At 50.6% G+C, this 16,013-nt stretch overlaps 1 protein-coding gene across 11 annotated transcripts in view; it reads left to right on the top strand.

Annotated features, from left to right (window-relative positions):
* Positions 1-14,468, top strand: part of SLC4A5 (solute carrier family 4 member 5) — a 141,666-nt gene extending 127,198 nt beyond the window's left edge. For 10 of the 11 annotated variants that reach the window (XM_051837194.2, XM_070068885.1, XM_008254223.4 and 7 more), the window contains 5 exons: positions 4,823-4,891; positions 5,523-5,696; positions 8,178-8,330; positions 10,896-10,963; positions 12,693-14,468. In XM_051837194.2, the coding sequence (XP_051693154.2) occupies positions 4,823-4,891; positions 5,523-5,696; positions 8,178-8,330; positions 10,896-10,963; positions 12,693-12,858 (630 nt within the window). In that variant the 3' untranslated portion in view covers positions 12,859-14,468. Of the gene's footprint in view, positions 1-4,822; positions 4,892-5,522; positions 5,697-8,177; positions 8,331-9,843; positions 9,929-10,895; positions 10,964-12,692 lie in introns of all 11 variants that reach the window. The other variant, XM_002709728.5, reaches the window with a different exon arrangement.
* The last annotated feature ends 1,545 nt before the right edge of the window (positions 14,469-16,013 follow it).

The following is a 16,013-nucleotide window of genomic DNA, read 5'->3' on the forward strand; positions in this document are numbered from 1 at the left end:
CCCAAGCACTTGGGCCATCCTCCACTGCACTCCCTGGCCACAGCAGAGAGCTGGCCTGGAAGAGGGGCAACCGGGACAGAATCCGGCGCCCCAACTGGGACTAGAACCCGGTGTGCCGGCGCCGCAAGGCGGAGGATTAGCCTAGTAAGCCGCGGCGACAGAGTAAACTCTTTTTTAAAAATGTGTTTATTTGTTTGAGAGGCAGCGTTACAGACAGAAAGAGGAAGAGATAGAGAGAGGTCTTCCATCTTCTGGTTTACTCCCCCAAAAGGCTGCAATGGCCAAAGCTCAGCTGATCCGAAGCCTGCAGCCAGGAGCTTCTTTTGGGTCTCCCACATGGGTGCAGGGTCCCAAGCATTTGGAGCATTTTCACTGACTTCCAGGTCATTAGCAGAGAGCAGGATCGGAGTAGAACTGGACCGGAAGAGGAGCAGCTGGGACAGGAACCGTCGCCTGTGTGGACGCCAGTGCTCAAAGCAGAGGCTTAACCTACTTTGCCACAGCTCTGGCCTCTGATTTTAGTAAATTCTTGCTTTTGTACTAATATTATATACTTTATTTGACAGATAGACAATGAGAGAGAGAGAGACAGAGAGAAAGGTCTTCCTTTACCGTTGGTTCACCCCCAAAATGGACTATGGCCAGTGCCGCGCCGATCCAAAGCCAGGAGCCAGGTGCTTCCTCCTGGTCTCCCATGCAGGTGCAGGGCCCAAGCACTTGGGCCATCCTCTACTGCCTTCCCAGGCCTCAGCAGAAAGCTGGACTGGAAAAGGAGCAACCGGGACTAGAACCCGGAGCCCATATGGGATGCCAGCGCCACAGGCAGAGGATTAACCAAGTGAGCCATGGCGCCCACCCACTAACATTATATACTTAATATAGGTAGCAAGCCCACGATACTTAAAACAATTAAAATGGAAGGAGTTCTGTGCATTGGATTTGACATTGGCAAAGCCTGTGGTAGTTGTCCTTTAAATGTGGTGCCGTTGCATTGCCTGCTCTTGGATGAGATGTGTGAGCCCCAGACTTTGAGCAATAATGGAAACTTCCTTCTACTGCAGTTCTTGGCTCAAAGATTGAATTGTAACCCTTCTATGCTGTGGATTGTATTTCAGTATTAATGCATGCATCTGATACAAATAAATGGGCTGTATAATAGGGAAAGATGCCAGATATGGGGAAATGTTAATTACTGCTCTGCAATCATGGAAAGTTTTCATGGGTCTACAGAGCTCCAAATACTATGATATTGTCCTTGCATTCGATCATAAAGGGATTAGAAAAATCTACCTGCCCAATGAGAATGGAAAGAAATACATTTTATTTAAGCAAGAATGTATTTGATAAATGTTGTAGCAGGTTCAGACTTATCTAGATTTTTTTTAATTGATCCTAAGATGAGAGTTTGAGTTGATTGTATGAAAGAAGTATATATGTTTTCATGATGAAAGGCCTTCAAAATTATTAGTTAAATGGTTGAAGCATTATCAGTAAATGCTGGATTAAGTTTTTAAAGATTTATTATTTGGAAGACAGAGTTATGGGGGCGGGGGACAGAGGAAGAGAGATCTTCCATCTGCTGGTTCACTCCCCAGATGGCTGCAATGGACACAGTTGAGTCGATCTAAAGGCAGTAGCCAGGCACTTCTTCCAGGTCTCCTACATGAAACAGGGGCCCCAGCATGTGCGCCATCTGCTGCTGCTTTCCCAGGCTCATTAGCAGGGAGCTGGATGGGAAGTGGAGCAGACGGAATTCAAGCTGGTGCCCTTATGGGATGCTGACACCAAAGGCAGTGGCTTTACCTGCTACGCCACAGTGCTAGCCCCGGGATTAATCTTATGTTAGAGAAAAGATAGGTGGTACAGCCAGTTCAAGAAAAATAATCAAAATTGGAGATCCTAGATGTAAACTCACCATTTATTTCCAGTCAAGAGAATTTTTCCATAAAATTTGTTTAACTTTTTGCATCTCTAAGTTCCTGTCAGTCAAATTAGGCATGCTCAGAATTAGGCCCATAGGGAATTTATTCTGGAGATTGTCTATCCAAGACTGCACTTTAGCTGAAATCTAACTCTTGTTTCTGTAGCCACAGAGGGAAGGTCTCCCTGAGGCTGCCAATTTTAGAGGCTGTAAATTAAAAACTACTTGCTAGTGTTTCTATTTTTACTAATGTATGTATTACTTATTAACAACTACATCTGGTTTTAACCAGTTCCTCCAATAGAATTTTGCTCCAGGATGTCTCAAATTTTAATGTATGTAAAAGTCACCTGGGCATCTTGTTAAAAGCAGGTACCAATTCTACGAGAGGACAACATTCTGCAGTTTTAACAAGCTCACAGGTGATGCCAATGATGCTGGTCCGAGGACCATTCTTTGAGCAGCAAGGAACTAACTTTTCTTTCTCCCTCCCCAACTTTCTCTTCTCCCTGTTTTCCTCTCTTTCCCTCCCCTCTCTCGTTATCAGTGAATGGTTAGGTACAGCACTGTTTATTCTTAGAGGATCGGTGATTGTCTTCAGTCCTTCCATCACCAACTTGCAAATATCTGTTCGTCTTGTCAAGTGTGAGGGAAGTCGGGGAGCTTGGGGGCATGCATTCAGAGGGCAGCGAACACTCCCACACTCAGCCCTGCAGATTCCCATCCATCCCAAGGCTGTGAAGTTTGGTCTTGGTTTGTGTTTGTGTTTTGTTTTGTACAGTACAGAGCCAGCGGGAGATCTTCAATCTGCTGGTTCACTCCCCAGATCCCTGCAACAGCCAGGGCTGGGTCATACCAAAGCCAGGAGTCAGAAACTCAACCCAGGTCTCCCACGTGGGCAGTGGGCAGCATGCAGCAGGGGCGCAGACACTTAGGCCATCACCTGCTGCCTCTGAGAGTGCACATTAGCAGGAAGCTGGAATTGGAAACAAAGCCAGCATCTGAATGAAGGCTCTCGGATGTGGGATGCGGGGGTAAAAAGTGGCCTCGCACCCACTGCACCGAATGCCTCCCCAAAGTGTTGTTTTGTCTGTTGCTCACACTGTCCCATGTCTCGTTAGGACTGTCAGACACCCCACTCTGGGTTCTGTGTTCTCATGCTTTTAGTCTCAAGTTACATAGGAAGGCTGCAATTTTAACAAGCTCACAGGTGATGCCAATGATGCTGTCTGAGGACCATACTGTCCTGCCGGCTGTGGCTGTGCTCACTGTTGAGTGCTTTAACTGGTGGTATATAGCTGTGCCACTTCATTTCACTGCTGTTTGGGAAGGACCCAAGGAATAGTGGTACTGATGAACAGAATCCTAGGTCACAGCCCTATCTATCACCAGTAGGAAGCGATGTCTTAGGCTTTGTGATTTGTTGGGAAATCTGCTGGAGCCTGAAAGTGGCCAGACTGGAGACAGTGTCTTCAGCTGGATAAAGTGACTTTATGATCAGCCAGGCTAACCAGAAATTATCTAAGACTTGCCCCAGTTCTCCCCTTTGATGTGGTTTTCACACCCATTGCTCCTACGATTAAGGGTGATTAGGACAGTGTTGTTCACTGGCATTTTTAACATGCTCCAAAAGTGGGCAAAAATCTCCTAAGCCATGCACTAATGGAATGATGCACTGGCCCTCTGTTTCTTTATTTTAGTTCAAATATCTTGAAGTTCACAACATACGGGTCCAAATCATGCTTTGTATTAAGAAATAAACAGTCTAGGTATTTTAAAAAGGTTTGATTGACTTGACATTCTAAGTGGGGTCTCTGAGTTGGACAGCTCATGTCGGGGTAGTGTTTCATCCTGGCCAGAGTGCCCCAACATGACCACCCTGAGACCAAGGCAGAGCAGCTGGGGACAGCCGGGAGCCACAGGTGCAGATGAAAGTGAGAATAAAAGGAGAAGTTGGGGCCGGTGCTGTGGCTTAGCAGGTAAGGCTGCCACCTTCAGTGCCAGAGTCCCGAATGGGCGCTGATTTGAGTCCCAGCTGCTCTACTTCTGATTAGCTCCCTGCTAATGTACCCAGGAAGGCAGCAGAGGATGGGCAAAGTGTTTGGGCTCCTGCACCCACGTGGGAGAGCTGGAAGGAGCTCTTGGCTTCCTACTGGTCCAGCTTTGGTTGTTGGAGCCATTTGGGGGCTGAACCAGCAGAAGGAAGACCCCCCCCACAACTCTGCCTTTCAAATAGATAAATCTTAAAAAAAAAAAAAAAAAAGGCATGACTTAGATGGCGAAGAAATGCCTTGAAAGGCTTTCAAAGATCTGGACTAATCAATGGCAGAGCAGCATGAATTATCTGACCTAAAGCAGCAAACTACCTGTGTGCACATTTGGAAGACAGGGTACCCACCAGTTCATTCATGGCGCGTTGATTAGTGGGGGTTATCTTCTACACTTCTGTTTTTTCTTATCTATGTATGATGCATGCATTTTGTTAAGTGACCTTGGTATTCCCTGGTGGTATAGTTCAGCTCACAAGAGGTCCCCAGCCTCCTGCAGGCTGAGCAGCTTTGGAGGGGGGGCCCTCAGCTGAGGCTGGGGGTGGGAAGGGACTGGCAGGAACAGAGGGCAGTCTATGGAGCCATTCCCACTTTCCAGAAATCCACTCCAACTAGACCAGATGGCTTCTGCAGGGCCCAAAGAGGGGCTGGGCCAGGAGAGGAGCCACAGGCTGGGCGAGAAGGGAACAGCAGCACCCCAGCACCCCCACTTCCTCTCTGCTGAGACCTTCCGTTCCTCCAAACACAAAGCCCCTCAGCCACCTCTGTGCTGGCAGACGCTGCCATCCAGAACAGGGTGACCAAGGGCCCACCCCAGGCAGAGGCGCAGTCTAGAGCTGTGCTCTCATTTCAGTACATCCCCATGCCGGTGCTGTACGGAGTCTTCCTCTACATGGGCGTGGCCTCCCTGAATGGCATCCAGGTAAGGCTCTCCCAGCCCAGGCTGATAGGGCTTGGAGTCAACATTCCCCACTTGGTCCCGTGTCATCAAACCCCCAAATGCTTGCTGCCCCAGTGCACTGGAAGTGTTAGTAATGATGCTGTTTACTTGTACCATGCGCCAGGCAACATAGCTATAGTAAGTGCTTTATGGGTGCATCTGATTTAACCTCTATAATTAGCTCCTCTGGTCCCCATTTTACAGATGGAGAAACTGAGACTGAAAAACCTAGGTCAAACTAACTCCAATGAGCTTTTTGCTACCCCTCCTCTCTCTTCCCTAAGGCAACTCCACAGAAGAACACATTTTGTTCTACCTACCCCATGTCTTAGATAGCTTGTTTTGCATGTAAGTTGCATTTCCCTCAGATAGGTACACTGTTCATCTTGTGGTCAACTGCAGAGCCATGGCCCTCACCCAGGGCTCCGGACCCTTTCCCTGAGACCCCCGTTAAGTATCTGCGCACACATCTCCACCCGCTCCTGCGTGTCCTCAAGTTCTGACCAGGGCATCCCCGCTGTAAGAACCGTAGTGGGATCCCTTCTCCCCGTGCCAGCCCCAGCAGGCCCCCAGGGCCCGGCTGCCTGGCTGAGCCCCGCGCTGTCCTCGCCAGTTCTGGGAGCGCTGCAAGCTCTTCCTGATGCCGGCCAAGCACCAGCCGGACCACGCCTTCCTGCGGCACGTGCCCCTGCGCCGGATCCACCTCTTCACGCTCGTGCAGGTCCTCTGCCTGGCCGTGCTCTGGATCCTCAAGTCCACGGTGGCCGCCATCATCTTCCCGGTCATGGTAAGGCTGCCGCGGGCTCCGGCCCTCCTCGGCTGGGAGTACCCACCTCCCCATCTGCCTTCCGCCTTCTCACCCGTGGCCTCCCTCGGGTGGGCCGCAGAGGCGGGCCCAGAGCAGGCCGGGCCGGGTGGGAGGACTTGGGTGTGGTGGGCGGGCCCAGGAGCTCATGAAAGCCTCCAGCCCCCAGGCTCTGGGGGCCCTGGAGAAGCCCTTCCCGGCTACCAGACGCTGGCACTTCAGGTTCAGAAGCAGATCACAAGGAAGTGTAAATCTCAAAAGAAAAAAAAATTTGCCTTTGCCTAGGTGAGAGGTTTTTGGAAAAACCCAGCTAGTCTTACCCTGGGCAGAGGTTGTCTAGTTGGTCTAACTTGAGATTTCAGAAACTTTGAGTTACTGTGCAAGATTACTTTTTTCATGCTGTCATTTGTAATATGTTTTTGTGAGAATCCTTGGGATAAAAGTTTTGGTTAAAATTGTTGTTTAACTTGGAAAAAAAAAAGGAAGTATAAATCTCACCAGCCCCAAAGAACAGAGTCGGACAAGCAACTGGTGAGGGAACGAGCCAAGATCAGATCAGGAACTGCAGAACCCAGCGAGGGCAGAAGTTCCGGCTGCAGAAGGGTGCACAGCAGTTCTTGGGCTGTTCTTGCCAGTTTCACCTAAGTGTGAAATTATTTCCAAATAAAGTTACAAGCCCACAATGTAGCCCCCTAGATAAGACCACCAGGCGGCCCTGGGCCCTGCTGCAGGACTGGAGCTCCGAGCTGAGGATGGAGGCACCTGGAGGCCTGGGGCAGGGGCCCACGTAGACACAGGTGAGACTTGACCTGTGTGCTCCTGGGAGGGCTCCAGCCGGGGCCTCCTGACCTTGGCAGCTGATTAAGCTCAACCCAGATGAATTAAGTCAGAATCTCAGGGAAGCTGGGCTTTTGTTAGTGAAGCCGAAGGTGCGCCGAGGTGTGGCCAGGGTTGAGAAGCACCTGGCAGCCCCACCCGGACTTCAGCGCTGACCAGGGAGGCCGCTTCCTGTTTACTGAGCTGCTCCATTGAAGCCCCAGCAGCCCCGGCAGCACTACTGGTAACCCTGCCTCACAGATGAGCAAATGAGACAGCATGAGAGAGAGCCAGGATGGGAAGAGCGAGATCAGAATCCATGTCAACCTTTAATGGCACACAGTGAGATTCCCTCTGCCGTTCTATAGTTTTGACAACTATACAGAATGGTGATTCCACCACCATAGTCAGGATACAGAACAGCTCTGTCATCCCCAAAAATTCCCTCTTGCCACCAACTCTGGGTGGGCAGTGCCTCTCCCCACCTCTACCCCTAGCAACCACTGATCTGTTTTCGGAGCCAGGATTTTTTTTTTAAGACTGATTTATTTACCTGAAAGACAAAGTTACATAGAGGCAGAGAGAGAGAGAGGTCTTCCATTTGCTGGTTCACTCCCCAAATGGCCACAAAGGCCAGAGCTGCACTGATCCAAAGCCAGGAGCTTTATCCCAGTCTCCCACAAGGGTGGAGACACCAAGAACTTGGGCCATCTCTGCTTTTCCAGGCCATAACAGAGAGCTGGATCAGAAATGGAACAGCCAACTCAAACCAGTGCCCATATGGGATGCCAGCACTGCAGGCGGCGGCTTTACCTGCTGTGCCACAGCGCCGGCCCCTGGAGCCAGCATTTTTAAAACCCAGATTTGTCTCCATCTCTGCTTGCTTCCAAGAAGCAGTGATAGTGAAGCACCTGTGCTCCAAACACTGCGCGGCTTCCTGCCGACCTGTACGGGCCAATTCTTGGTGGTGAGAGGGCAGTACATGTAACTAGCCACCTGGGCCTGCTGAACTTCTAAGAGGTCAGCTTTTACTCTCCCCCAAAGAGCACTTGTTTCCTCCTTGAATTTGTTCATCGTGAACAAAAGCAAATTGTCTAAACTGCCCTTTAAAATTCCAGCTCTCTCACTATACGATATCCAGCTTTCGTAAACAGAGGTCGGAAGCTCTCAGAAACGAGGGCTTACGGTGAGTCTGCAAACGTGGTCCCTGGGCTGGTGCAGCAGCAGCACCTGAGGAACTTAGGGATGCAGATCCCCAGCCCCCCTCCCCCACCTGCTGAATCAGACTCCAGGTGAAGCCCGACTCGAGCCTGCAGGTGCTTCTCATGGCTGCTTGAGTTTGGGAAGCACTGACTTAAAGAGTAACTTCAGTTTCTGGCCCGTGATCTCTCCCCTCCCACCCCCGGCTCCCCTCCTGTCATGAGCTCCGTCTCTCTTGGTCGCTGGTAAACATGGTCACTCGCCTGAAGTAAAGGCCAGCTGAGGGAAACCAGGGTGGGGACTAAAGGTTTGTGGGAGCTTTGGGATGGCTCCGAAACACTGGCCCCACAAAGTCCCCCTACCACGCTGGCTGAGGGAGACTCTGGGGCGCTGAGCCCACGGCTGTTTGAACTCGCGCGAGAGCTGCGCTTCCCTCCCCCTCCTCAGATCCTGGGCCTCATCATCGTCCGAAGGCTTCTGGACTTCATCTTCTCCCAGCACGATCTGGCCTGGATTGACAACATCCTGCCCGAGAAGGAGAAGAAGGAGACAGACAAGAAGAAGAAAAAGAAGGGGGCCCACGAGGACAGTGACGAGGAGGTGGGGGAGATGTGAGGCCTGGGCGGAGGGGAGACATTGAGAGACCCTCCTTCCACCTCCACGGGGGCCAGGGAGCTGGGGTGGCTTCTCCGGTGGCCCACGCCTGGGGCCAGTCCAGCCGAGGGCTTATCGCTTGGCTGGACCACTCTCCAGGTGGGCCAGAGTGAAGGGCTCTGCCCAGGCAGAAGCCAGTTGGCTGGGCCCCTTCTCTTCCATGGCTGGGCCGCCATCAACAGCAGTCAGGTGCTTGAGGGAGTCGCTTGGGAAATGGCTCCAGCTTGCCAGGAGCTCATGAGGAGTGACCTCCAGAGGCTGGAGCAGCCTGGGGGAAAGCTCTGATGGGAATGCGTAAGCTCCCTGGGCTCCGGGACAGTGAGGGGGGCTGGGGACAGGCTTGGCTTGGCCTGCCTGGGAGGTGTTAGGGATGAGCGGTGGGCGGGGGAGGAGTCCCCCTGACACTGGGTACGTTCCCATCAGTGGCCCCATTTGCCTCTTTCCCTCCCGTGCTTCCTTCCTGTCCCACCCCCAAAGCTCTCCAAGACCCACAGACAAGGAGCCAGTCTGGAAATGACAGTGAAGTGTTAAATGGAGAGATTGTCTAGTTCAGGTGCTCATAACAGAGGATGAAACTGTCCCCCATAAGAGAAGTGATGTGCTCCAGCTTGGCTTAGTGCTCCATGTCTCTGAGGGAATTAAGAAAACGTTCCTGACTTGGACCCTGTTGATTTCCAGTATACCGAGCTGCCCAGACCATGTCCGTCACCCCGCGTCCACCCTGCCCTGCTGTGCAGATCCTTGCTGGCTTTTGAGGGTAGTGAGCAGCCCTTAATTACTTCCTGCTTCCAGGGAGGAAAGGGCCCATCACTGTTCATCCGTTTCTTATAGTGACTTGTGAAGATAGCTGCTGACAACAGTTTAAGGGCTTTTAAATACAATTTTTGAGAAGACTTATTTATTTAGTTGCAAGGCAGAGTTACAGGGAGTGAGGGAGAGACCGAGATCTTCCATCTGCTGATTCACTCCCCAAATAGCCGCAGTCAGGGCTGAGCCAGGCCAAAGCCAGGAGCCAAGAGCATGGATTCATCCAGTGAATATCTGAGTGACTTCTATGTGCCAGGAACTGTTCCAGGGCTGGGGAAAAGCATTTCTGAACTGTGACATATTCGATGGGAAACAGGACTCGGTTTGCACAAATTCACTTTACACATCTACAGCAGCATGGCTACTGTGTGGGATTCAGTCCCCAGCGACTGGTTATGGCAGATGGAACTGTTCCGAGGAGTAGCACTCTTGGGAGAGTTCCATCCTGTCCGCGCATGTTTAGAACAGCGGCTACCTGTGCCCTTGCCCCCTCCCCCCTGCATCCCAGGGCACTTGGCGCATCCCTTGGTGCCCAGGCTGTGTAGAAGAGGATGGTGGTTTGCACTGCAGAGCGTGCACCTCCCATCTTGGCAGGAAAGCCAAAGCTGTTGACTGGTGGTGTTTATCAGCGTTTCCTACTGTCTCTCTCCAGCCCCAGTTCCCTCCTCCCTCAGTTATAAAGATTCCCATGGAAAGTGTCCAATCAGATCCCCAAAACGGTATCCACTGCATTGCCAGTAAGTAAAATACTTGGGTGTCTCTCCTTTCTGCTTTCTGCTAATCCTGCAGCTCTTCCCCTAAGGAACTTCCATCTGCAGCGTTTTGCATGGGAGGGGACTCCTGTGCTGGGCAGGGCGTGAAGAGAACTGAGCCACAAGCCCTGGGACTCCCCCTGGAGACCCCAGAGCAAACCCTGCAGACTCCAGTGGCCAGTCTTTACCTGTGTTCAGGCCAAGCCCCTCCTTCCTCTCCTTGCTGCTCCCAGAGGCCCGTGGCACTGCCTGGTCCTCTCCTGTGCTGTTTGAGAACACGTCAGTCCACATGTGTTTCTCAGTTGTGGTTGAGATGATGGAGTGCAAATCAGAGCCTAGTTTTCCCGTTTAGAGAAACAGGAGGGCACCTGCAGGTAAATATGTTGGAACTGAGGGGCCCAGTCATGCTGTGATTCTGTATGAATCGCAAAGTCCCCTCCATTACGGGGAGGGTGGCTGCCTGGGCGGGATCGGGCTCTGCTTATCACCCCGGGAGCCTCTGCCTCTGCCTTTATTTAACCCCTCCCAGCTTCAGCTCCCTATTGGTGACCACAGTCTATCCTGGGAGTCTCCTGAGGATCCCAGCCTGGCCCTGGTGCTTTTATTATAGGCCTTGCCATATTCCTCAAAGAGGCAGATCGGGGCGGGTGGCCAGGGGAGCCCGCCAGCACCCTCCGAGGCCCTGCGGGCTTCCCATCACCACTCCCCAGCAGAGGTTCTCTGGCTCCCGCACCCCAGGTGTGTACTTCCCACTGCTTCTTTGTCTTCCTTCCTTGGCCCTCCTCCTGCCTCATACCCTCCCTACCTGGCTGTCTCTGGGAGGCCGCAGTGTTGACCCTAGGGTCCCAAAAGAGGAAAGCAGAGATGGTAGGGGAAGCCCCAGGGAGGCAGGACGTCCTCCAGTGAGGTGCCCGGGCCTGCTCCCCATCTGACACTTTGATTCTCATGCCAGGAAAGAGATCTTCCAGTTGGAGTAACTCACTCTGATGCTTCCTTCACTGGCTCAGAACTCGATCGCAGGTAAAAGCCTGGATAGACTCCTTGGGGATTAGACTCGGCACTAGCCAGGACGGTGAGGCACTGGGATGTCCCAGGCTGGCCCACGTTGCAGTAAAAGGCCTTTGCTGAGAGATGAGGGCTGAGGGGCCCAGTACAAATGTGTCTTCTTTCTGACACGGAACAATGAGGGTACAGCCCACAAAGTACTCAACTCTAGAAAAGGAAGTTACTGCAAGATACCAGGTAGGACAATTGGAAGTAAATGTTGGAAAAAAAAGGAAACTAGACATGGCTTAAAGATGTATTGAAGCCAGGAGGAATGAACACTAAGGCTTCAGATACTGAGGATCTGTGAAGAAATCCCAGGAAAAGTCAGCAAGGCATCCAGCAAGCTAACTGAATAGCAAAGATTAGGTAGAAGTAGGAGCAGGAGTCAAGACTGAAGGCCCAGATGCCAGGGACCGCAGGCCCACTGGGACTCTGGGTGTTCTGCATGAGACGCCTTGTGAACAAAATGGGACTACTTGATTGCACACACGGGGCTCAAACACGGGAAAGGGAGCTCAGAGGCAGGAAAATCAGGAAGATGGCAGAGGCAGCCCCACTCCTCCCTGTGCCCTGGAACCGACAGGACTCGCTCTGAGCTGGAATGGGCACAAGAGCACGGGCATCCTGTGTCTAGAGGCAGGTAAACCTTGACTTAGATGACGCTTAGAAATATTTATGAGATCTTCTTGTGAGGCAAAGCTGACATCACAATGCCAAGAGGAGGAGACAGCACCGAGGCAACCCTCCCCCAAAGATGCCGCAGCCCGGGGTCAGGTGGCTGAATTACATTTCTGCTTCCTTCCCAGCCCGCATCCCCGGCCAGGGCTCCCACGCCTTCATTGCCGCTGAGCTTTACATACACGTGAGGGGGAAGCAGCTTATCCTGAATTATTTTCATGTAAAAATAATTTACACCAAATCAAATTTTAATCCCCCGATTTCAGGCACTGGAAAGAGAATTTGGACCCCAGGACATGGCATTTCCCAAAACCCATTAAAATTACGTAAGGCCATGTGACAAGATCAGAAATGCAGAAAATTTAGCAGTGGAGATGGCACCACCCAACTACACTGGTGTTTTACCAAATCTATGGAGGGAAAGATCACTAAGTAGCCAAGATTCCATTTTAGTAAAGAAAAGGCCAGCAACAGGACCCAGTTTAATGAAGGTTAAGCATCAGAGATCTCCCGGGCACAGTGCTTAAGCCCTGGGGATGAAGACGTGTCAACCAAGGCCACACTGTGAGTGAAACAGCACATAGCACGTGGGAGGGAAAGGCCAGGGCTTGCACAGGATTAGCCTTCTGGAGAATCTGGGGAACATCAGTGAGAATCGGCCCAGAAGTGGGGGAGAAAGGGGTGCGAACAGGCTTGAGGACCATTTGCACACACACAGGACAGCCAAGAATACGGGCATCAAACACAAGAGCAGGGTAATCAAACTTCAGTAGAGGCCAACCACAGAAGGTCCTGTTGGGTCACCCACTAGAGCTGGATTCAGAAGTGTGACCTAGCGAGTACGCCCTGGCAGTGATGTGAAGATAGGCTGAGACGGGGCAAGACCAGTTCCGTAGCGGAAAGTGAAGCCGATTAAGACAGTTTGTTCTCATGAGGCATAGAGAGGACTACTGTCATCAGAGCCCTGCTTGGGGGAAGAGTCCAAAACCAGATAAATCATTCTTCCTTCCCACCTCTCGTCCAGCATCACCTTGCACTTCAAAATTTCCTGTCCAGCTTCACCTGCTTTCAACTACTCCCGGAACCCTGTCTTCATGGTGCCACAGGTGAAGATAGAGATGGAGTCAGACTATGACTTCACAGACGTGGACAAATATGGCAGAGAGGCTGACGGTGAGACCACGCTCTAGGATGACACAGCCGCTCCCAGACCGGGAAGAGTGAGGGCCTGGGTGAATCCCCCAACTTCTCTGTGCCTGTCTCCCATGTACCAGAGGGACTCGTACCTGCTAGAAAGCTGGAGGTCGGTCTGTGCATTCTCCTTAGAGGCAACGCCCCCCCCCCCCATTGTAGTTACTAAAATACCTAAATGCTGTATCTTATTTTAAAATGAAGTCCAGCATAGGAGTGACATTCTTTTGAAATGAAAAAATGCTTGTCTCCCAACACTGTAGCTAAGACTAAAGGAGCAGTAGCCCATTTGTATTTGAAATATCAATTTTCTAAAAAAGGTTAGATTTAAATCTAGATGGTTTGAAAGAATTCTTAGAACACTCTTATGTATTTGAAAGGTCCTGTCTTTTCTGTCCATCTCACTGGGTTTTCTAAGTGTGAACCACCTGCATTGTGGGCCTTGTTCCAGAAACGTGATGGGTGATGGAGGCGTTCCCAGATTGAAAAAACAGTCCCAAAGTCTCTTAGTGGGAGAACCAACACATCTAAGTGAATCAGCGTTTTTAAAATAGAACAGTTCTTAAGAAATCTCAAAGCACTTGTTGGACCAACAATGACTCTTTAAATTCGCATGACTGGTTTTGCAAACCCGAAGTCAAGTTTCTTTTGGCATTTGGATGGGTCCTTGCTACAAATTTTCAAGGGCTGATTCTCAAAGTCAAACTTCCATTCACATGAACATCCCACATTAGGCAAAGCTAATGTCTTATTTTAGAAGATTATAACTTTGCAACAATAACCAAACCAGTACTTTAAAAGAATAATTAAATGCAATTCGGGTAGCCCAAAACCAGTCATTATAGAAACAAACTCTTTTCCCACGAAACTTAACATCAATCATTTTAGCTTCAATCTGTATTCTAATGAGCAGCAGGGCATCTCCAAAACAACTATGGATTTGAGTTTTGAGTAAATCATTTTGATCACCGCATTTATTCAAGACAACAAATGCAGGTGCTTTTTGTCTTCAAAGACAGATGACCCTGGATCATGAATTCCTTGAGTAGCAGAACAGGTGAATAACCATCTGTGCAATCCTCAGAGCCTAGTAGAGTGCTCGGTTCATAAAGTCCTCTATGAGTGGTCTTGAATTCAATTCATCTCGGAGCGCCCTCCCGAGGGATACTGCCAAGAGCCATGGCTCTAAACCTCCGCCCCTCCGCGATAGCAGCAGGTTTACTTAGCTGTTCGTGAACCCAGGAACTTCACCCGAGCTTATGTCTAAATTCCCTGCCTTCCTCTGCACCAATCCTGGGAGAGCTAACGATCTACCCGGAACATCTGTTGTAGAGCCTGACTGACTTGGAATAGCATTTTGTCCAACTGTAGAAATGTTACGGATTCAGGAGTAAATGTGCTTGATTAATCAAACAAGCTGTAAAACTACCATGTTAATTTGTTGATGTAAATTGATCACTGTAATTTTTACCTTAAATGGCATTTATATTTTGTATATACACAAACATTTTAATTTCCATAGTTTTTAAGAGGTTGACATACTGGAAGTCGGTAATTTTTTTCCACCTGTGATGTAACTGTCATTCAATAAAACTTCGTCCTGTCTGCCGCTCGCGCCCCATGCTTAGTAACTGAGGTGAGTGAGCAAGCCTGGCTCACAGATGTGAGCTGTAGCTCCCCTACAAAAATATCCCAGCACACTGTCCTTCATCTCCCAGAAAGAATAAACCAGCCAGAACAAGGAAGGAGGCAGTGGGTCGGTTCTGGATGGTTCTCGTTCTTGCTGCCTCAAGCTGCCTAGAGCTGGAGCCACCTCAGCCCACACAGAAGCCCAGATACACAGCTCTGGTTAAGAACCTGGGGAGGACCCATCCCAGTCTCAAAATATGCACAGCAGACACCTAATGTCAGACTAATGCTGACACACCAGGACATGAGGCTGTGAACTTGGCGAGCACGTCAGGAAGTCCTTGGTAGCAACGTGTAGCTTGAACTCATGGTTTAGCAAGCCCTCAGAACAAGCGTAATCCCTTAGCTGAATCTTCCTGACTGAATTCCTAGCTCCACACAACCTGCTGGAATGTAAGACTGAAAGGACGAGACTGGTTTCTTCATAGGTCTTTAAAGCAATTTGGGGGGCCGTGCTGTGGCGCAATGGGTTAATCCTCCACCTGTGGCACTGGCATCCCACATGGGTGCCGGTTCTAGTCCCGGCTGCTCCTCTTTTTTTTTTTTTTTTATTTGACAGAGTTAAGACAGAAAGGTCTTCCTTCCGTTGGTTCACTCCCCAAATGGCCGATGCGGCCGGCGCTGCACTGATCCGAAGCCAGAAGCCAGGTGATTCCTCCTGGTCTCCCATGCGGGTGCAGGGGCCCAAACACTTGGGCCATCCTCCACTGTGCTCCCAGGCCACAGAAGAGATCTGGACTGGAAGAGGAGCAACCGGGACTAGAACCTGGCGCCTATGTGGGATGCCGGTGCCACAGGCAGAGGATTTTTTTTTTTTTTGACAGGCAGAGTGGACAGTGAGAGAGAGAGATCTTCCTTTTGCCGTTGGTTCACCCTCCAATGGCCACTGCGGCCGGCACATCGCACTGGTCTCCCATGGGGTGCAGGGCCCAAGTACTTGGGCCATCCTCCACTGCACCCCCAGGACACAGCAGAGGGATGGCCTGGAAGAGGCGCAACCGGGACAGAATCCGGCGCCCCAACCAGGACTAGAACCTGGTGTGCTGGCGCCACAAGGCGGAGGATTAGCCTAGTGAGCGCCAGCCCAGCTGCTCGTCTTTCAATCCAGCTCTCTGCTACAGCCTGGGAAAACAGTATATGGTGGCCCAAGTCCTTGGGCCCCTGCACCTATGTGGGAGACCTGGAGGAAGCTCTCAGCTCCTGGCTTTGGATCGGCCCAACTCTGGCCATTGCAGCCAATTGGGGAGTGAAGCAGCAGATGGAAGACCTTTCTGTCTCTCCCTCTCACTGTCTGTTAACTCTACCTTCCCAATAAAATCTTAAAAAAAAAAAAAAAAAAATTCATGCCAAGATAAAAAAATAAAATAAACCAATCTCTTGTAGGAATGGGTATTACCAAATATCTAGATTCATTATACCCAATAAGAAAAATTTTATCTGGTTAGGTACAGCAGGAGGAAGACAC

This window comes from Oryctolagus cuniculus, chromosome 2 (genome assembly GCF_964237555.1).
Source record: "Oryctolagus cuniculus chromosome 2, mOryCun1.1, whole genome shotgun sequence".
In the NCBI taxonomy this organism is placed as follows: domain Eukaryota; kingdom Metazoa; phylum Chordata; class Mammalia; order Lagomorpha; family Leporidae; genus Oryctolagus; species Oryctolagus cuniculus.